General features: G+C 41.9%; 1 protein-coding gene across 4 annotated transcripts in view; it reads left to right on the forward strand.

Annotated features, from left to right (window-relative positions):
- The window catches only part of CAMK1D (calcium/calmodulin dependent protein kinase ID), a 430,562-nt gene that overhangs the window by 204,286 nt on the left and 203,097 nt on the right, over positions 1-23,179 (forward strand). The window contains exon 1 of one of the 4 annotated variants that reach the window (XM_013047018.2): positions 11,213-11,362. The exons of the other annotated variants lie outside the window; for them this stretch is intronic. Coding sequence (XP_012902472.1) covers positions 11,349-11,362 — 14 coding nt within the window. The 5' untranslated portion in view covers positions 11,213-11,348. Of the gene's footprint in view, positions 1-11,212; positions 11,363-23,179 lie in introns of those variants that run through there. 4 annotated transcript variants of the gene reach the window in all.

Genomic DNA, 23,179 nt, shown 5'->3' on the forward strand with positions numbered 1-23,179 from the left:
CCTCCATACTGTTCCATAATGGCTGTCCAGTTTCCATTACCATCAGTAGCACATGAAGGTTCCCTTTTCTCCACAGCCATTCTTTCTGATGCACGGCAGTACTCAGTGTGGTTTGGATTTGCATTTCCCTGATCATCAGTGATGTTTAGCATCGTGTTCTGTACCTGTTGGCTGGGCCATATCTTCATTATCTAGCCGACCACTGAGAAGGGGAGAAGAAATACCTGAAAGTCAGCAATAACATAGAGCCTTGCTGTCTACTTCTCGACTAGGAGAGGCAAATTCAATTGTTTTCCTTCCCTTGAAATGAAAGGGAGGAATGGTTGAGTGGGGAGGTTGTCTTCTCCTTTAAAGCCTGGTGTGGTGCCCATTTTTCGCCGTCAGGCGACATAACATGGTGGTCAAGGTGAGGGTCTCAGGTCTGCCTGGGTACACAAACTGAGAGATCAGGTTAGTTCTCATCTCTGTGCTTCAGTTTCTCCATCTGTACAAAGAGGCTAGTGTTTGTGCTTATCTTGATGGTGAGTGTGAGGTTAAATGAACTGAAACCCGTGAAACACCAAGAACAGGGCTTGCCTTGTGTGTGCTCAATAAGTGTTATCTATTTGTGTGAGTTGGCGTTTTCTGTGTATTATTCTTTGTTGTTGTTTTTATCCTTCCATGTTTCTATGCTCCAATACGTCTTTAAATAGTTCTAGAAAATCACTAGTTCTTCTGCTAACATCCTGTACCAATAGAGCCAGCAGCATGCAGTCTTATGAATGGATGATCTTTGGGGAGAGGGAGTTTATTTTATTTTTTATTTTATTTTTTTAGAAACAGAGAGAGAGAGAGAGAGTGCAAGTGGGGGATGGACAAAGGGAGAGGACAGAGAGACTCTCAAGCATACCCCTTACTGAGTGTGAAGCCTGACACCGGGCTTGATCTCACAACCCTAAGATCATGACTGAGCCAAGCAGGCACCCCATTCGTGTAGAAGAATTGAGGAATCCAAAAGCTCTGTTCTGTGGTTGGACATGTGGGAACTCTTACACTATTTCACAGCCTTGACAACTCTAACCTCTGACCTCTGGGGCAGAGGATGTGCCTAGAGGTCACACACAGGTTTTTGCAATGATCTCTAAAGTCAGCAGGATCATTTTGCAAATGAAATCTTCAGTGATATTATAATCGGGTTTCAACTTTCTCCTTGAAAGAGAGTGGGTTAGAGACATGAAGCTATTACTCTTGGTCTATGTGATTGATCAGAAAACAATATCCTAGGTAGTCTCTCCTGTCCACTTGCATGTGTGGTGCTTGGCCAAATCACCTACTGGGTTCCCAGTTATGTGCTGGGTCAAGGCTGACATCACAGGCTTGAGTGCCTGGAAGGATTGGTGCTCATCCTGCTGTCCTTCCTGCCTGGGCAACCTTGGATCCTTGTCCCCACCTTGCCCAGTCTCATTTTCCTATCAGTAGTAGAGTGGAGATCTGGGAGTCCTGCCCCAGAGATGCTGTGAGACTGATGTGAGAACATGCACTCAGCATGAAACCTGCATTCTCTTGGCTTCAGACTTCCAGGGGCTCATTCAGCAGAGGATCTCCATTGGCTTCTCTTGCCAGGAAGGGGAGCAGCCATGCAGCAACAGAGATCCTGGAAGATGGACCTGAGTGCACAGCTTAGCCCCAGAGTGCCCTCTTGTTTCCTTGGCAAGTGCATTCTAATCCTCCTGCAGCAGAGACCTGCAGTGTCCTTTAGGGCCAGGGTTCTGGGTTGGGCTACAGAATTCAGGGGTCAACCAAAAAACTTCTAGAACAGATAAATGAATTCATTAAGATTGCAGAACACAAAATCAATGTACAGAAGTTTGTTGCATTTCTATACACTGATAATGAAGCAGCAGAAAAAAAATTAAGAAAAGTCTCATTTACAATTGCACTGAAAATAATAAAATGCCTAGTAGTAAACTTAACGGAGGTGGCATAAGACTTGTACACTGAGAACTGCAAATGATGAAAGAAATTGAAGTGGACACGAAGAAATGGAAAGACATTCCATGATCATGGATTGGAAAAACAAATATTATTATAATGTGTACACTACCCAAAGCAATCTACACATTTAATGCAATCTCAATTGAGATATCTACAGCATTTTTCACAGAACTAGAACAGACAATCCTAAATTTTGTATGGAACCACAAAGACCCTGAAGAGTCAAAGCAATTTTGAAAGAGAAAAGCAAAGCTGGAGGCATCACAATTCTGATTTCAAGTTATACTACAAAGCTGTAGTAATCAAAACAGTATGGTATTGGCACAAAGACACATTGATCAATGGAACTGAATAGAGAGCCTAGAAACAAACCACAATTACATAATCAATTAATCTTCAACAAACGGGGCAAGAATAAGCATTAGGAAAAAGTCTCTTCAACGAAGAGTGCTGGGAAAACTGTACAGTTACGTGGAAGAGTGAAACTGGACCACTTTCTGACACCATATGCAAGAGTTAACTCAAAGTGTATTAAGGACATAAATCTGAGACCTGAAACCATAAAAATTTTAGAAGAGAACACAGGCAGTAACTTCTTTGACATGGACCATAGCAACATTTTTCTAGATATGTCTCCTGAGGCAAGGAACACAAAAGCAAAAATAAACTTGGGACTACATCAAAATAAAAAGCTTCTGCACAGTGAAGGAAATAATCAGCAACACTAACAGACATCCTACTGAATGGGAGAAGATATTTGCAAAGGATATATCTGATAAAGGGTCTGTATCCAAAATATGTAAAGAACTTCTACAACTCAACACCCAAAAGCTAAATAATCCAATTAAAAAAATGGAACAGACATTTCTCCAAAGCTGACATCCAGATGGCCAACAGACACATGAAAAGATGTTCATCATCACTCATCACCAGGGAAATGCAAATCAAAGCCACAATGAGATATCAACCTCACACCTTTCAGAATGGCTAAAATCAACAACATAATAAACAACAGGCGTTGCAAGGACGTGGAGAAAAAGGAACCCTCCTGCAATGTTGATGGGAATGTAAACTGGTTCAGCCATTGTGGAAAACAGTATGGGGTTTCCCCAAAAATTTAAAAATAAAACTATTCTACAGTCTCATACTTGCACTATGGGGTATTTACCCAAAGAATGTGAAAACACTGATTTATAAGGATATATGCACTTGTGTGTTGATTGCAGCATTATTTACAATAGCCAAATTAATGGAAGCAGTCCAAATGTCTATGAATAGATGAGTAGATAGAGAAGTGGTATATATACACAATGGAATATTATTCAGCCATAAAAAGGAATTAAATCTTGGGACACCTGGGTTTCTCATTAGGTTAAGTTTCCAACTCTTGATTTGGGCTCAGGTCATGATCTCAGGGTTGTGAGATCAAGCCCTATGTTGGGCTCCACACTACACATGGAGTCTGCTTGAGGTTCTCTCCCTCTGTCTTTGCCTCTCCCCCTGCTCTTTCTCTCTTATAAATAAATAAATAAAAATAAAACCAGTCTTTAAAAAAAGATTTAAATCTTGCCATTTACAACAACATGGATGGATCTAGAGAGTAATGCTACATGAAATCAGTCAGAGAAAAACAAATATCTCGCTCATGAGGAATTTAAGAAACAAATGGACAGAGTGGGGGAAAAAAGGAGACAAACCAAGAAACAGACTTGTAACTCTAGAGAACAAACTGATGGTTACCAGAGGGCGGGGCCGGGTGGGGGTGCTGACTGCAATGGATGAAGGGGATTAAGAGTATGCTTGCCTTGGTGAGCGCTGAGTAGCATCTAGAAGTGTTGAACCGCTATACTGCACACCTGAAACTAACATGATAGTGTATGTTAATTACACTGGAATTAAAATAAAAAAGAAGACAAGAATAAACAAAACCAAAGGAGTTCAGGGGTCCGGATAAAGCCAAGTTCCCCGGTTGGCTTCTCAGGATTGAAGCTCACATTTTCATCTCCATCCTCAATGTGTGGCTTCACCGACTCAATTTTCTGTCATTTCTAAACTCAGCAGAAGAAAGGGACGTTATGTACAGGTGCCCTCAAACCCAGGAGGACCTGGGCAGGGCTTGGCATCCAGTGGCTGACATTCAGGTGGTGCTGGAGAACCGAACTTGGGAGTCAGAGCGTCTGGTTCTTAGAGGTGCTGTCCGTACAAGGGGCATTCTCCTTCCTGGCACAGACATGACACCAGGACCAGTATTTCTCATCTGCCTTGGTTGTGGTCCCCATGAGCTGTGTTTTCCTAATTAGATGGGGGAACAGACGAATCCGGACTCTCGGTGAATGTGCAGCCCAGGAACTGATTTCATCCAATGAGTGGTATGGAATGAGAAAGTGAGGATGTGGTCATTCTCCTTTAAAAGAATGGAATGGAGTCAAACCTACAGTGAATTGTACTTTGCAGGTCATATCAGGGGCCCCATTCCTGGGCCCTCAACACCACATGGGTGCGGAAATGTTTTCAGACGGGCCAGAACAGATTTCTAATGAACAGCCTTTTTTTTTTTTTTTTTTCCATTTTTCATTTTTCTTCCCTCCCTCACACCCTTTCTCCCGTCTTTTCTTTCTTCCCTCCTTTTTTCTTTTCCTCCCTTCCCTCCATCCCTGTGACTCTGTCTTTCTCTCTTCCTTCCTTCCCTTCTTCCCTCCCTTATTCTCTTTCTTTCCTACTGGGCTTTAAAGCCAGGTACAAATTTATGCCCTGCACGGTCCCTTCCCTCATTAGAGAGGCTACACCAGGGCTGAAGGTTCAAGAACCTTCTAAGAAACTATCTCAGAGATTCACTGGAAAGGGGAAACAGCTCTTTGAGAATTGTGGGTTTTATAACAAGAGGAGTTCAGAAAACCTCTAGGCTGTTTAGTGACATGTTAATTTTCCAGAATATCTCCCCTGCCCTGTTCATGTTCACTGAGCTCCCTGAGCACATACTTCCCCCATAGACGCAAAAGCATAAACCTTCCAGCAAATGTCCGGCATTCTGTAATTACCCTAAGGATTCGGAGCAAGTCACAGCTTTGCAGGTTGCTTGAATGTACCTTTGCTTTCCCAGCTCAAACCGAGAGGACACTTTTATTTTATTTTTTGGGGGAACCTGAGATTTTATAACAAAACAAAACAGATTTACTAGAAGTAACACATTGATAACCCATGAATCCATGGGACCCTTGGAACTCATAGCATATTTACATAACTTCAAGGGTTTTGCTGTTTGTTTGGAGAGATTCAAGATCATCAGGTTTTAAGTAGCATTTTCTCTTCTTCCGTGCTGCATTAGTATTTTCACTAAGCCGGTGATAAGAGGGAACCATAAGTTGTGTTTTACAGCGAAAATCTAGCCCTATGGGACCTGAAAAATGACCACTGTAAAGAGCCAAAGAAGTCAGAGTTAGGAACTATTCCATTTATTTAACAATGTTATACACGAGATCGTGTGTTGAGATTGCGGAACATTTATTTTTATAAGATGCCACTCTCCCTCCGTCCCTCTCTTTCCCCCTCAAACATAGGATAAGTCAAGTTTTGGGGTCACGCCCACTGTAATCATTGCTCAGCAATGATTACACATGTTGGCTTCAGCATCTGCCCTTTGGAGTTCATATCAATGTGTAATCTTGGGCAAGTTATTTCAGCTCTGCTAGTGTGAAGCATCTCGTGGGAGAAATCACAGGGTTGATGTAAAGAGTAAAATGGAATAATCTCTGCAAGGCTCTTGGGACAACGCCTGGTAGTGCGTTAAGTGCCAGGAGCAGATGTTCATCATTATTATTTTTATTATTGTGGCTCTCCTTCCAAGGCCTGACGTTCCAGGTCCTTGCCCTCTAGCCGGGGGACTGCACCAGTAGACAGACGTTCATCTGTGATGGAGTTAAGGTCAGGAGTGTTCTAGAAATGGGTGTGTCAGGGAAGACCAGACCAGAAGTGTCCAGGGAGTCTTCCTGGAGGAAGAAACCCAGCTGTGTCTTAAAGGACATGTTGCAGTGATCAAGGAGAGAGCCATGGGGCGCACCAACATTTCAGGGCCTGGTAGGAGAGGCAAATCTCGTACATCCCGAGTAAATGTGTTCAGAAATAAAAGAAAAGCAACACAGAGTCCCAGAAGAGGTTCAAGAGGGAGGACAGGATCACTATCAGATGCTCCAGAGAGTTCGAGAAAAATTAAAACTAGACAGTGTCTGTTGAATTTAGGGACAGTGGTGTCATTTGGCCCCCATAAGAACCATTTCAGAGAAGAGGTGAGGAAAGAAGTCCAGTGGTGTGCTGGTAAATGCTTAACCAGGGGGTCTCTTAAAGACTCCCAACATGGTTGATTTAAAGCTCGAGGTCACTGGATCCAGACCAGAAAGAGGTGCTCGTGATCTTAACCTCAACATCATAGCAGGTGACAAGGCAGAGATGGGTAGCAGGTGGCTTTCAGTTTCAAGTTCCTAAGTTTTCTATAGAATGGATACAGAGCAGCTGCCTTTGGTGAATCTCAGGGCCAGCATGTGGCCCTGATCCCTTCTCTCTGGGCACACCCTGGATTCTATGGTGCCTTCTCCCCATGTTCTCAACAGACCCCCTCCTGTCATCCGCCTCTCAGAAAAGCTTGCTGACTCTCCCAAATATCAAACATAACATTGAAAATGGAAGAGCTTGAGCATAAGAGTTGGTCCGTCTGTCTCTAACACATTTTAAGGCAGAGCGTGTCCTGATCCACCGACACAAGCCTTCAGGTCCACCTGGCAGGGATGATCAGCAGTGAAAAGATGACTCAGTCTTTCTTTGTGTAGCCCAGAAGTTTTTCTGGCAGCCCAGAAGGATGATCTGACTTCGGGCTCAGAAAGCAGTCTTTTGATCTTAATCTGGTTTCTCAAGTAGACTTCTCTTACTTGAATGAAAATGTGCTCTCAAAATGACCTGACTTTTTCTATCTACTTGGTGGTTATAAGTCTACATTCAAAATGACGCTAGACTTGCTGGCTAATACATCAGTTTCCTATGGGTTTGGTTAATAAGATTCAAGACCTGAAAAGCCCATGGGGGTAAGGAAAATAACAGCAAATACTTATAATACTTATAAAGCAATTACTACATATAAGGCACTCTTATAGTACTTTATATGTAAATCCAAATGCCCTATGCATTCTCCATTTTACTGATTAGGAACCTGAGGCACAGATACATTTAGTCATTTGCTCAGGGACACATAAGTATCGGAACCAGGATGTGAAATGTAGACCTTTGGTTCCCAGCGTCTTAACTACTACCATATGCTGGCTCCTAACTGGTGAGTTCTAGAACTGGGAATGAGACCCTGAACTGTTGGCCCCCATCCAAATGCAGAGAACTGGAAGATTCCATGTACACTGCACAACACAAGCTGTCTGCTTGTCCCTGGAAGGGCTGCAGCAGAGACCATCCCCGGGTCAGTAAGAGCCTCCTTCCAGCACAGAAGCTCTGTTGTCTCCGCTCCTGCAGCTGCATTGCCCTCATCTGGGTCCTTTGGTTTCTAGAAAGTACCCTGTGATCATTCTGGCCCCAGGTGTCTGCTTCCTGGTGAGAAGGCTCAACCCCAGCCCTGGATCACACCTCTAGCTACCTGCCCGACTAATGGACCCTCCCCTTCCTATGTTCCTAATTCCCTGGATGCATGGGGAGAATGTCACCCAAGTTTCTCTTTGCCTCACTTTATCCTGATAATGCCTTATTTCCCCCACTTCAGTGGGCACTTTGTGTCTGAAGCTAGACCACCGAGAGGCTAATGAAAAGGGAACTGGAATGCAATAGTTAAAATAAAAGGTTATTCCTCCCAAAACTCTCCTTGGTTCTTCAATACCTTCCGAGAAGATGGGAGGCATTTTCCTTCCTCGTTCTCTCCTCCTTGGGCCTCTGACAGGTGCCCCCACAAACCTAAGCTTCCAAACTCTGAGCTGGAGGAGAGATAACAAGGGTTTTGGAATGGCCTCCCTGAAGAACTGAGTAACTCTGGAGGCAGAGGGAAGGATCGCCGTCCTTTTTCTGTCTGTGATCTCCGGGCTAGTTTTAATAATGCGGCTTTAATGGCGGCCTTGGCTGTAGCTGGAAGTTCCTGGATCAGGAGGAAGAGACAGCTGGAGCTTTCCCCAGCCATCCTAGTGGAGGGAGAAGACCTTTGCAGAGAGAGAGAGGTCGTATACGTATCCCTCTCCTGGAGGGGCCTGGGCAGGTCTGTGTTGTTCTTTGAGCATTTGGTGTCGTCGCCTCTACAATGAAAGGCTGAACCCTGTGCTTCCGAAATTCTAATACACCGAGAATTTTCATGATTTTGTTGACAATGGAAAATTCTTATAGAGACTTTTATCGTGAGGATTGTTGTACTTAAAAAAAATTCAGATCAGTCTAGTCATGGCGCATGGGTCCTCTAAGGCAAATGCGTGAGAGCAGTTTATTTTGGAGACAGTATCTGTAGGGGCTATGAATACTAAATAGAATGAATATCCCTACTTCCACCTCAAGGCCTGGCTAGATGGTGTGGCATGGTGCCTGTGTCCTTGATGGCAGGATTCGGGGTAGGTAAAGCCAGTGGCTGAACACCCACTTTCCCCCTACAGTTCATGCATGATTCATGCCAGCCTTCTCCGAGAACTCAGTTTTCAGCATCTCCTTAAGCCCTTCCTCTAACAACCTCAAGGCTTTGGGAAACTTTTAAAAAGCTCTTTCCATAGACGAGAGTTTGGGGATCCATATGGAGAAAATTCTCCCTTCCAAACTGGTCTCTAAGTGTGACAGGTGGCTCCCAAGCCTGGCTGGCCGGTGTTCCTGACAGCAGCCCGCTTGGTGGGAATGTCACAGCCATGGCCATCGTAAGAGACGATGGGAAGCCATAGAGAACCCAGGGCAGTGTTGATCAGAATCCTCATCTGCATTTTCATCATCTGAAATGTGTGAAGTGGCCTTGGAAACTGTGAACTTGCTCTATTTTGAAACTTTAGAATCCATGTCAGCACTTTCAACTGTACGGTTGAGGAGGGTCAAAGGGAATTTTCTTCTTCTTCTTCTTCTTCTTTTTTAAAAAGATTTATTTATTTATTTTTTTTTTTTGGAGAGAGAGTGTGTGCAACTAGGGGGTTGGAGCAGAGGGAGAGGGAGAGAGAAACTTAAGCAGACTCCTTGCCACGCGGCGAGCCCGATGTGGGCTGGATCCGAGGACCCTGAGATCGTGACCTGAACTGAAACCAAGAGTCAGGTGCTTAAGTGACTGTGTCACCCAGGCGTAATGACCACTTAGCTTTGTTAACTCTCTTTCTTCTAAACCAACTGGCAAGCTCTCATTCCTTTTTTAAGGATAAAAAGTAAATAAAGTGAAAAGCCGTTAGAAGCATGGAAAGATTTAAGGCCATTTATCTAAACTTAAACTGAAGCTTAAGGTATAAATTTTACTTACTTTATTCTTCTGTTACTTCTATTTTCGGTTTGGATATGGGACCCTACTTGTGATGTTATGGAATCACTAGTTCATAAATACATCAGATGAAAAGCTCCTAGACCACCATCTGAGTAACACTCTCCAGTGTCGGGATGTTATCTGTCAAGTCATGGGCAGGACGGCCAGTGGTGGAGAGGTTACTACCTTGCAAGGCAGTGCCCTTTATTTCGGGATAATTTACCCATTAGGAAATTGATTCTTGTGTTTGAATCTCTGGGTTTGTAGGCTCCTCCATTGCTACAGTGTAATAATCTGACAGTGATGGATTGTTTTGTTGAATCCTAACTGTGGGTCAGGTACTCTGTGTGGGATTTAGTGTACCAGCTTATTTAATCTTCGTAAGAATTTTTCTAGGTAAACCATTAAAATCCCTATTTTACCGGGAAGAAAACCGAGACATAAAAAGGAAAATGTGTCTTGCCCAGTAGGCGCAGGAGGCTGATTCCAGAATCCGAGCTGGAACTCCAGGTTCTTCTCCACCTTCGGTTTCTCTCCCCCCTCTCACACCCACTCCAGTCGTCCCTTTGTCCCCCCATCAAATATATTTCCACACCCCTGCCTGCCTCCTAATGTGTTTGGTTTAGAAACATCACAGGAGTTCACTCCCAGGACTTCAGATGTGAGCTGATTTTTGCAGCAAACGTATGATGGGACCTATCCTTGGCATTTCTGGAACAAGGGTTAGAGTGGTCCAAGAATCACACTTTTTTGGCAGCCACATCACATTTTTGCCCTTCTCGAGTTTGTTTTTAACGAAATCCACAGGATCTCCCCCACTGCACACACATCTATGTCCATGTACAGCTAAGGGAGGTGGAAAGTGTAGGGCATAGTGAGCGGGCTGGGCTGCCTCAGTTCTCATACCACTTAGTAGCCCTGTCCCCTTGAGCCATGGCTTGACCTCTCTGTGTCACACAGAGAGTTCCCTCCTCTGTAATGTGGCATCATGATAGTGCTTATTAGCTCACGAGGTTGTGAAAATTGAATTAACTAATACTGGTAGGCCCTTATCACAGAGCTTGGCATGTAGCAATAATACCATTATTCTTGTTATATCCAAACTGTTGCTCTCAGATCTGTGATGAAAATATCAAACTGTGAATTTACATTACATATACATTCAGCAAGAACAAATCCATTTGTATGCACCTCTCTTTTATGTGATTAAAAATACTGTCAAATGGGACGCCCTGATGGCTCTGTGGGTCAGTGGGGAGTCTGCTTCTCTCTTGTTCTCAGCAACCCTCCCACCCCGTGCTCATTCTTTCTCAAATAAATAAATAAAATCTTTTAAAAAATACTGTAAAGTTAGTTTTTGCACGTAGTGAGTGCTCTCTATTATGCAATCCCTATAGTTTTATTAATTACTAAGTTCTAAATAAGCATTGATGTATTGGGCTAAATGTATAAAAATGTGTGTACCTTACTTTGTGGGCAATTTAAAAAATTTTCAAGGCAGAAATGCTGTATACATGATTTTTTGCCTTTCTGGCTGATTTTAGACTAACTTATGGAGAGGTCTGTGATAAACCACTGGGACCCTCTACCCTGCCTTCCTGAAGGTGACTTGTCACCCACTTGCGTCCTCTTCCTGCCTCATAGAGCCCGTTCGCCTTGCAGAAACCCACATGCAAGTCCCCCCAGGCTAACCCGCTGTTAAAAATACAGGAAGACAGCTGTGTCTCATGTCCTCTGATTCTTTGAGCGGCGGCCAGACCACCATTGTCTTAGGAACTGCTGACCAGGAAGAATCAGCACAAATTAAAAGAATCTCAAAATGTCCACATGTCCAAATAATTACAACACAGCATGGTGAGGGAAACACATTCCCGACTCATCATCCGTTCCGCGGGCACCCGTACCTGGGGGTCCTCAGGGGATGCAGCACTTGAGGTGAGTTTTCAGGGTTGGTAGAAGCAGCTGAGAAGGAGGACTGAGAAAGAGTGGCGTGTAGAAAGCCTGAGAGCCTGGAAGGGCATTTGCGGGGGGAGCCAGGAGTCTGTGACTGGAGGGTGGGAGGCAGGAGGCAGAATGGGACCGGGCAAGATGTCCTCGGGTGATGGAGAGCCGTCGAGACAAGTAGAAGAAACTCGACTCACTGCTTTTGACTCTTGATGGGGTTCTTTGGGTTTTGTGTTCTATTTCAACCTAAATATGGAAATATATTTGAGTAATTAATTCTATCAAGTGTAGTTTCTAGAAGAGAATTGTTCAAGTTCTTTGCCCCTCTTTGGAAATGGAACTGAGGAAAGGAATGTCTTTGTGTGTGCGTGTGTGTGTGTGTGTGTATGTGTGTGTGTTTGTGTGTTTAATATATAGTTAAAAATTGGTAAGGAAGTACAAAGAAACACAATTAGTTTTCATGTTAGGGAGCAAATATTGTATCTCTTATAGAATGCTTCAAAACTGAGTGACCAACAGAGCTTTTAGTTATCTTGACTAATAACTATAGAAGTTAAAATTTAGTGACGCTTCTGGTTCTCCACACTATTGACATCCTTTCTATGAATTAGCTTGTTAATTCTCAGATCAGCCCCTCAGGTATGTCTGTTTTTACCCACCTGTTACAGAAAAACCCAAGGGAAAGTATCTTGACTGAAGCTTGACAGGGAGTGGAAGAACCAGGGTGGGACACAGGCAAATACGTACCCTGAGTCCACACCCTTAGCCACTAAGTCATATGACACCCACTTGGTGGTATTTTTTAAGTAAATTTGTGGGCATGGCAGGGAGAAGCTGTGGCAGGAGATTTAGCTCTGCGATTGCTTTCTCAGTGTTTGTGATTGCTTTCTCAGTGTTTGGCCATGTCCACTCACAGGAGCTGAAGACATAAGCATCCAAACACTTTACACCATGAGCATCTCATATCCAAGGAGAGTGGTAGATTTTTTCCCCTCAAACACACATGTGGCCAATGGGATTTAGAATAGTTTATTAGTTGCAAATGCTTTCATGCTTTGCAATACAGTTACTAGTACACTAAAGAAAACATGATTTTGAAGCAACTGATTAACTGTGCTTTTATTTCATTTTGAAAATTCTTTTTCCCATAGTGACCAAAGCAATGTGTGTTCATAGTGGACTAATCAGGAAAAGTGTATCAGCAGAAAGAGGAAGAACATTCAGAATCCCACATTCCAGAAATCCCCGCTGTTCACATTGGCATCGTTAATGTTAGGGATTACCAATCACCATTTTTTCTCCACCAGAATATAGGAATTGGCCTCAGCCTTTCCTTGGAGTGGGAGAATGAGCCGCAGTGTGATACGCAGGTATGGGGCTCTTATGTCTGGGAAAGGAGGAAGCCTGTTTCATTGCAACTTGTATTTCCTACTTGTGAGAGAGCTATTCATTAACTTCAAGGAAAAAAGTAATTTTCTGTCCCACCTGCCTCTGGGTTCTGACCCTGGGGACCAAATGCAAAGGACCCTGAGTGGTATGCACACCCGTCCTTCAGCTTTTCCAGAAGTTGAGATTCCTGCTGCTTAATTTTCAGTCCTCCAGGCCATGTGTCTCTGATTAACCAGCGATAAAAGTATATTGAACGTTCAGGAGACACAGAAATGAGAAGCACATACCAGGGCACTGAAATGCTGTTTCCACCGGTGACATTCTTGAAATCCTCCTAGTGATTTTCAAAAGGGAAGAGGAAGCAATATGCGTTTTTCAAACTATTGATTTTGTTGCATAACATCCGTCATTGGAATAGAGCAGTTTATATTTATGTTGAAATGACAATTCACAGTTGTCTCTTTAGCTCCTGCCTCTCCCACAAGGGCTGGGATGGAACGCTGTCGCTAGGTACATAATTACTTACTTATTTTGTGTGAATTTGTATTTGTTTTGGACCCAAGTATTGAGGGGTGACTTAAGTCTAAGTCTGTAGCTTGTCAGCAACAGCGGATGCCAGGCTCTTCCTTGTGTTTCTGTTTTTGAAAAATCTTCATCATCTTTGACCTCTCTTCTTCCTGCCTACTGGTACCCACCATGATGGACTTCATATATTTCTTTAAAACAGGAGCATCCTCCTCACATTCGTCATTTTGTGGGTGTATGTGTGTGTGAATGAATTTGTTTTTATTGTCTGTCTTATTCATTTATTATTTATTTATTTAGTAAACTCAGCATCTAACGTGGGGCTCGAACTCACGCTCTTCTGACTGAGCCAGCCAGGTGCACTGAGTTTGTGTTTTTTATTTTCATGAGTGGTGTTCTTAAACTCCCTTCTGTGTCTTATTATTTTTAGTTCACTCTGTTTCTAACATCTGGCCACGTGACTCTATTTCCCTCCCGTTCATTGATTTTGGCAGCTTTCGCTCAGTTCTACTATCCATCTCCTTAGAGACGGATGTGTGGGTTGCCCTGCCCCACTGCATCCGTGAAGAGTATTGTAATACTCACCCTTGTACAAGACCCTTCGTGGACTTGTGGGGGAGTTTTCTTGGGCCTTATATTCAAGAGAGGGCGTTTTGGTAAGGATTGCCAGATTATTCTATTTTGTAGTAAGTACTAACCGGACACTTCATGTGTGTATCACATTATCTTTGGTGTCAGGAGGGATTCATGAGAAAAAAACAAGCCCAAGAAGCTTAAAACTCATGTGGAAAGAAAATAACAATAAAGAGAATATTTAAGTCATCATACAAATAGTTACCCTTCTTTTTTTTTTAAGTAAGCTCCACACCCAACATGGAGCACACTGCAGGGCTTGAACTCACAACCCTGAGATCAAGACATGAGCTGAGACCAAGAATCAGACGCTTAGCTGATTGAACCACCCAGGCGCCCTACAGATAGTTATCATTTATCGACAATTTTCTATGTGACAGGTATTTACATGCAACATTTCAGTCCTCATAACCTTATGAGTGTGTATTGTTCACTCCATTTTACCATTAAAGAAAAAGCAGTTCAGAGTGGTTTAGTAAGTTGCCCAAGGATGCACAGCAAGAATGATGATGGTGCTGGGCTTCTAAATCCAGGTCTCTTGGGGCACCTGCGTGGTGGCTCAGTTATTGGGCATCTGCCTTTGGTTCAGGTCATGATCCCAGGGTCCTGAGATGGGGTTCCCAGCTCAGTGTAAAGTCTGCTTCTTCCTCTCCCACTCCCCCTGCTTGTGTTCCCTCTCTTGCTGTCTCCCTCTCTCTGTCAAATAAATAAATAAATGAAAAAATAAATAAAATCTTTAAAAAATCAATCAATCAATCAATCAGTCCAGGTCTCTTGCTCATCCCAAAGTCTATGCTTTCACTACTACATAGTAGTACCTCCCAAGATGACATGCTGACTTTTAAAGAAATTATTGAGTCTTGGCCTGTAACAGGTGCTCAATAAATACTTTTGAATTATTGATTGAAATAATAGTGGCTCTTATTTTTTGAGTAATATTTGCTAAGCTCTGTTTAGATATTTAATGTCTAACAAACCCTTCAATATCACAATAATTTTATGAGGTTGGTGTTATTACTATTATCTCTGTTTTATTCCTGAGGAAACTGAGGCATAGAGAGGCATAGAATAACTTGACCAAATCTGCACAGAGCTGGATTTTTTTTTTTTTAAAACTCAAACATTTTATTTGAGATGATTATAGATTCAAATGCAATTGCAAGAAATAACATCGAGTGATCTCATGAATCCTTTACCCAGTTTCCAGCAGTGGTAACATCTTGCAAAACTGAAGTACAGTGTCATAATCAGGATGTTGACATGGATACAGTCCAGATACAGAAGGTTCCAGCGTCCCTCATCATGCGCTTTTGTAACACCCATGTTTTTCTGTTCCCACCCCCTCCTTAACTCCTGGCAACCTCTTCTTTCTCTCTCCCTTCCTTCTGTCCTTCTTCCTTCCAGATTTTATTTATTTATTTGAGACAGAAAGAGAAAGTATGAGCCAGGGGAGTGCAGAGGAAAGGGAGACGCAGATTCCCCACTGAGCAGGGAGCCTGACGCTGGGCTCAGTCCCAGGACCCAAAGAGATCATAACCTGAGCCCAAGGCACATGCTTAACTGACTGAGCCATCCAGGCGCCCCTTTTCCGTGTTTTTACAGCTTCATTTAAAAAAATAACATTGTGAAATTATACATGTGCTTAACATGTATTTATATACATAAATTAACATTATAAAGTTATGCATACATATGTAAACTAGGGATTTCTTTGTCACTCACCTTTCTCTCGGATTCTTTCAAGCTGTCAAATGTATTAATAGAGTTGATTCCATTTTATCGCTGAGAAGTGTTACATGGAAAGGGTAAACCACGGTTTATTTAACTACTCACCAGTTGAAGGACAGCTGGCTTGTTTCCATTTCTTAAGCTATTAAAAATAAAGCTGCTATAAACTTCTGTGTACAGGTTTTTGAGTGAACATAAATTTTTATTTCTTTGGGATAAATGCCCAGAAGTTCAATTGCTGGGTTATGTAGTGGTTGCATGTTTGGTTTTTAAGAAATTGCCAAACTGTTTCCCAGAGTATGTGCACCATTTCACATTCCCACCAGCAACGTATGAGTGATTCAGTATCTTTGTGTTGCCAGCATTCGGTGGCATCATGGTTTTTTATTTTAGCCATCCTGATAGGTGTGTAATGGTATCGTATTATGGTTTTAATCTGTATTTCTCTAGTGACCAATAATGTCAAGCATCTTTTCGTGTGTATTTTCACCATCTGTTTACTTTTGTGAAATGTCACTTTGTGCCCATATTCTATTTGGATTGGTTGCTTTTTTTAGTGTTGAGTTTTGAAAGTTCCTTATATGATCTGAGTGTATAATATATAGTCTGAGTATGGTAGTCCTTTGTTGGATATGTGGTTTGCAAATAGTTTCTCCACTCTGTAACTTGTCTTTTCATCCTAACAGGGTCTTTTACAAAACAGAAGTTTTTTTGTAATTAAATTAATTTGTTAATTTATTTTTAAATATTTTATTTATTTGGCACAGAGGGAGAGAGACTGCATGGGAAAGACAGAAGGAATATAAGCAGGGGAAGTGAGAGAGGGAGAAGCAGGCTTCCCACTGAGCAGGGAGCCAAAACTGGGCTCAATCCCAGGACCCTGGGATCATGACCCTAGCTGAAGGCAGATACTTAACAACTGAGCCACCCAGGCACCCCAGCAAAGCAAAAGTTTGGTTTTTTTTAAAGAGTGAAAATACTTTTTATTCATGTGTTTTAACTCAATGTACATAAAAATTCATCCTCATGCAATTCTGATCAATATCAAAATATTAATGGGGTATTTTACATTCTTTGTTGGTATGAAGTCTTCAAAATACAATGTGTATTTATACCTAGAGAATATCTTATGGTGTCATCTAGTTTGTGTTCTTTTGAATTATTGATAATTTGCTTGAATTAACTGTATTTATTTATTTTTTTCCTTTTTTTATATTATGCAAAGCAAAAGTTTTTAATTTTGATGAAGTCTAATTTATCTCATTTCCCCCCCTAAATCTGTCATGGTTTTGGTGTCAAGCCTTCAAAGTCTTTGCCTAGACTTAGATTCTAAAAATTTTCTCCTATCTCTTTTCCTCCTAAAAGTTCTATAGTTTTAACTTTTGCTGTTAACCTCATGATCATTTTGGGTTAATTTTTATATAAGGTGTGAGACTTAGATTGGAGTTTTTGTTGTTGTTGCCTATTGCTTCAGTATTTTTGCCTCTTGCTCTAATTGCTCCAGTGCCACATGTTAAAAAGGCTTTCTTCATTGAATTGCTTTCCCACCTTTACCAAAAGTCAGCTGGGTATATATAGTTGGGTTTATTTGTGCATTCTCTGTTCTATTCCCTTGGTCTACACATCTGCTGCCCTTTCATTACCATACTTTTGATTACTGTAGCTAGATAATAAGTCTTTCAAGTGGTGTTACTCCTTCCACTGCTTTTTTAGAATTCTCCTTTTTTAGAATTACTTCCACTGTATCCTCATTGTTGTTGTTGTTGTTCTGTTTTACATAGAAATATTAGAACAATCTTGTTTACATTCACAAAAAATCAAGCTGTGATTTTGAGAGGCGTAACTTGGTATAGTGACTTGGGAAGAATTGACATCTTTGCCATGTTGAGTTTGCCAGTCTATGAATGTGATATGTCTCTCCATTTCTTTAATCAGGACTGTGTACTTTTTATTATAGCAGTCCTGTCCATGTTTGGTTAGATTTTTATCAAAGTACTTTTTTTTTGAGGGATTATAGATGGTATAGTATTTTAAATATTGGTGTTCATGTGTTCACTGCTAGTATACGAGAGTACAATTTACTTTTGCAGGTTTTTCTCATATCCTGAGATCTTGCTGAACTCATTTATTAGTTCTGAAAGTTGTTGTTGCTGTTACTGCACATTTTTGTATTACCTTACGTGACTTTAGATATTATTCAAGCCTTCTATTTTATTTTTTAAATGATTTTTTATTTAGTTGAGAGAGAGAAAGAGCCACTAGTGGGAGTGTGGATGGGCAGAGTTAAAGGGAGAAACAGGCTCCCTGTTGAGCATGGAGCCCTATACGGTGCTCAATCCAGGACTCCAAGAGCATGACCTGAGCCAAAGACAGATACTTAACCAACTAAGTCACCCAGGCACCACTCAAACCTTCTATTTTAGATGGCTTTGTTGACACTCCTCTAGCAGGTGGAGGGGGTGGGTGCCCCCTGGTTACTGCCAGGTGGAGGGAGATGGGGTTCAGGTTCACCACTAGGTTTCCATCCTTTCAACAGTTCCTAGGAGGGGTGGGGACGGGGTGGTTACCATTACTGTCGGGTAAGGACAGAAGTGTAGCCTACCTCTGTGGTTTCCATTGACACTGCAGGGAAGATGGGGATAAGAGATGGGAGCAGCCATTATTACTGGCCAGCGGAGATGAAGCTCTCAGCTCCTTACCTGGCTTTCTTTGACAAAACTTGGTGAAGTCGTTGGGGCACCTTGGTATAGCCTCATAAGATTACCAGTCTAGGCCTTTGCTGGTATGAACGATGATGGGCCACAAGTTTCATCTGTGCTATTTAGGTATAGTCAAGCGGTTATTATCTAAAAGTTTTGTCCTTCTAGCTTGCTCCAACCTGGTCTTTTGGCTAGAGAAAAGACAGTTGTTGTTGGGGCTTTTTTGGGTCTGTACTCGTTGGTGTTTCTGGGATGCCACTTTTCCCAGCCCCACATCTGGTATATATGAGGCATAGAGAAAACCCAGGGGGTTTACCACCATGCTGTGACCCGGATCCCAAGGCATCTTGCCAGTTTGTCTTTTCCCTCCACCTTGTGGCATCTCCCCCCCTCCCCCCAGATTCTTTTTATGTTTGTTTTAAGTCTAATGCCTAGGGTTTCCTTGTACCTAGCAGTAAGGATAGGAAAAGTACTCTATTCCTTTCTCCTGAAAGTGGGGTTGGACAGCTGGATTTTGAACTCCATCAGTTTGGCACCTGGGTCCTTCTGCCTAAACAGTCTACTCCAGGTAAAGGAGAGAGAAGCATGGCTAAAATGGTCAGGGATATATTTGAGTTGGTAAAAAACTTGGATTTTGTAGAAGCTAAAGTAGAAGGCCATTTTTCTTCCGGAAATAGACCAAGTAGAGGGGAGGAAGGAGTAAGGTGTGTTTGAAAGAGCAGGAAAGAACCTGGCCCACAGCAGTGAGGGCTGTGTGGGGACAGGCACCATCAGAACGCTCCATTAGGCAGAAATGTCCTTGCTTCAGGGATGATAAAGACAAGATGGCAGTAGCAAAAACGTGCTTCCTCCCTCTTGCCCCCTCCCCCCTGTTTTTGTTTTTTGTTTTTAAGATTTATGCATTTGAGAGAGACAGAGAATGAGTGAGAGAGAGAGAGAGAGAGAGCGCGCACAAGAAGGCGGAGAAGCAGAGGCAAAGGGAGAAGCAGACTTTCCTGCTGATCAGGGAGCCCAATTAGGGCTTGATCCCAGGACTTCAGGATCATGACCCGAGCTGAAAGCAGACACTTGACCAACTGATCCACCCAGGGCCTCCACTGGCCCTTCCCTCCTTTTATACAGGAGGGCCCGTCTTATTTAGAAAAACAAATCTCTTGGTCCAGGAAAGGCCAGTTTAGCTGGTGGTCATTTCTGCTGAGAGGTTCCATTTACCTGGAACCCCCTAAGCCTTAATTTCTTCATCATACCCCTTTTATGGTTGTTTTAAGAATTAAATGGCATATCAGGTGAAGTATCCACATGACCCTGGTTGCCAGAACCTTCCTTCCCTTCACCCATGACTCCCTGTGTGATGGCATGCACTCTGCTTCAACTCTCTCTCTCACCTCCTGGAAATCCATGAAGGAATAGCTTTCCAATTGCTTGGATTCAGTACATCAAATTATAGGAGAATCCGCAGATGTCTTTGCTTGAGGTTTTAACGATTTGCCATGATTATATGCGGGCATGTCTGGGATAAAAGTCACATTACAGTAAGTCTGGACTTTTTGAAGAGATTAGGCTGGGGTCCTGTATTTTTATGATATTAGATCTGTAGCCATCTTAGATCATCCAATTTAATCCTTTTAATCCAATTTTTGCAGTTGTTGAGTTTGACTCTGTAGCTTGACTACCGCGAAATAGCGCAGATGAATAGGAAAACTAGCATACATTTAGTATAACATATAAGTGACTCAGAAGTCTGTGTGGAAAAAGTTAATAATCTATTGCCCCAGCTCTGGAATCTTTCCTTCCTCTCCTCTGAAGTAGCTAATGTTAACATTCTGTTGTTCAGCATTCTTTTTTTTTTTTTTTTTTTTTTTTAAGATTTTATTTATTTGACAGAGAGAAATCACAAGTAGACAGAGGGGCAGGCAGAGAGAGAGAGGGAAGCAGGCTCCCTGCTGAGCAGAGAGCCCGATGCGGGACTCGATCCCAGGAGCCTGAGATCATGACCTGAGCCGAAGGCAGCGGCTTAACCCACTGAGCCACCCAGGCGCCCTGTTGTTCAGCATTCTTTACTCTTCTTTCTATACCTTCCTTTACCTCTATCATTAGTTTTTGTTTTTAAATGAAGGCTCTTTCATAGTCCCATGATGCCAAAATCAGCTTTCTGCCCTTAATGAGCATTCTTGTGGGTCTTAATGTTATCTTAAAATTTAACTTTATGTTTGGCAAAGCAAGATACTTGTACATAGTCTTAAAAATCAATAGCAGCCATTTGTCCCCATCCTCCCTACCCTTGGAGTCTCTCTTCACAAAGAGACACACTTTGAGCTCCTTAAACTGTTTCTTCTGTCATCTAAAACCTCCAAATTTCTAAACAACATGTTTCTACTACTGTTCCATGATTCTTCCGTTTTAAAACATCATCCAGTCACATCGTACAAACAAGAGGACTTAGCTTTTTTATCTAGCCACACAAAACAGATACGCACAAACACCTGCAGACACACGCATGTGTCTTAAGTGACCAGTATTTACATCAAAGATCAGTTTTTACATTATGTAACTAGGTAAGTAATAGTCACAGCAAAATCGTAAAATTGTATTGGAATTTTGTTCTCTCTTTTTTTTTAATTTTTTCAATTTATTTATTTTTAGAAAAACAGTATTCATTATTTTTTCACCACACCCAATGCTCCATGTAATCCGTGCCCTCTCTAATACCCACCACCTGGTACCCCAACCTCCCACACCCCCGCCACTTCAAACCCCTCAGATTGTTTTTCAGAGTCCATAGTCTCTCATGATTCACCTTCCCTTCCAATTTACCCCAACTCCCTTCTCCTCTCTAACACCCCTTGTCCTCCATGATATTTGTTATGCTCACAAATAAGTGTTCTCTTTCTTGTACCTTTTTTGTTTCCCTTGAACTTAATAATACTTTATCTTTTTAATTTTAAGGACCTCCATCGGGGCTTAATTTATATACAATGAAATTAATCCCTTAAAAGTATATGGTTCTATGAGTTATTGACTTGTATATACACCCACCAGCCCAATCAAAATAGAGACTATTTCCATAGCCTCAAAAAAAAAAAAAAAAGCCCTTTGTCCCATCACAGTTAATCCCCTTCACCGTATGTCTCAGGCAACTGCTGATCTGAGTTGCTTTCCTTTTAATTTTTTACTATAAATTACTATTACTTTTTAAAAAAGTAGGCTCTATGCCCTCAGGGTGCCTAGGTGGCTCAGTCGGTTAAGTGTCTGCCTTCAGCTCAGGTCATGATCCCAGGGTCCTGGATTCAACCCCTACAATGAGCTCCCTGCTCAGTTGGGAGTCTGCTTCTCGGTCTCCCTCTGCCCCTCCTCTCTGCTTATGTTCTCTCTCTCTCAAATAAACAAATAAAATCTTAAAAAAAAAAAAAAGTAGTCTCTATGTCCAATAGGGGGCTCAAACTCAGGACCCCAAGATGGCATGCTCTATTGACTGAGCCACCTAGGCACCCCCACTATAAATTACTTTTGCTTGTTTTAGAACTTCATATAAATGAAATCATACAGCATGTACTTTTTTGGTCTGGTCTCTCCCTCAGCGTAATGTTATTGAGCTTCATTCATGCTACTACTGTATTTGTTCTTTACTGCCGGCTAGTCTTCTACTGTATAAACATATCACGCAATGTTTATCCCTTCACTTGTTAATGATCATTTGGGTTCTTTCCAGTTTGGGGCTATTGTATTAAAACCTTATAAACATTCGTATTCAAGTCTTTGTGTAGTTGTGTTTTCACTTCTCTGGGTAAATCTTTAGGAGGGGCACAACTGGGTAACTTGGTGGCTGGTGTGTTTGTTTTCCAAGGTGGTCGCACCATTTTCATTCCCTCTAGTAACAGAGAGAATTCTGGTTGCTCATTAATAATTGGTTCTGTCGGTGTTTTTAATTTTAGCCATTTGAGTGTGTATGTAGTCATGACTCATTGTGGAGTTTTTAAAAAAAAAAAAGTTTGTAGACTTTGTTTGTATAAGCAGTTTCCCATTTTCAGAAAAATTGAGTGCAAAATACAGAAAGATTCTATAAACCGTCACCCTCCATTTTCTCTATTTAAAAAAAAATGTGTAAAGATTTTATTTATTTATTTGACACAGAGAGAGAGAGAGAGAGAGAGCAAAACAGAGGGAGCAACAGGCAGAGGGAGAAGGAGAAGCAGGCTCCCCACTGAGATAAGGAGCCCGATGTAGAGCTCGATCCCAGGACCCTGGGATCATCACCTGAGCCAAAGGCAGATGCTTAACCAACTGAGCTACCCAGGTGCCCCTTAAATTTTTATTTGAGTATAGTTGACAATGTTACATTAGTTTCAGGTGACACTATTTCCTGTTATTAATAGGATTGTAGGATCACAGGTGTGTTTTACATTTTAGTAACCATTGTCTTACATCAGTGTGATACATTTGTTACAATTGATAAGTCAATATTGATACATTATTATTAGCTAAAATCTATAATTTACAATGGGGTTAACTCTTTGTGTTGTATTTTATGAATTTTTCCAAAATGTGTGATGATATGTATCTGCTGTCACAATATCTTATAGAATAGTTGTGCTGTCTTAAAAATCCCATCCTGCACCTTTTTATCTCTCCCTCTCCCTTCCTCTCCTTCCCTACCCATCCCCCAATCGATGACCCTTTTCTTGCCTCCAGAATTTTGCCTTTTCCAGAAAGTCCTGTAGTTGGAATCACCCAGTGTGTAGCCTTTCCAGACTAACTTTCTTCACTTAGCAATGTGCAGTCCTCCGTGTCTTTTTTGTGGCTCGATAGCTCATTTCTCGTTAGTGCTGAATCAAGT

This window comes from Mustela putorius, unplaced genomic scaffold (assembly GCF_011764305.1).
Source record: "Mustela putorius furo isolate JIRA1106 unplaced genomic scaffold, ASM1176430v1.1 tig00003913_pilon_pilon_pilon, whole genome shotgun sequence".
NCBI lineage: Eukaryota > Metazoa > Chordata > Mammalia > Carnivora > Mustelidae > Mustela > Mustela putorius.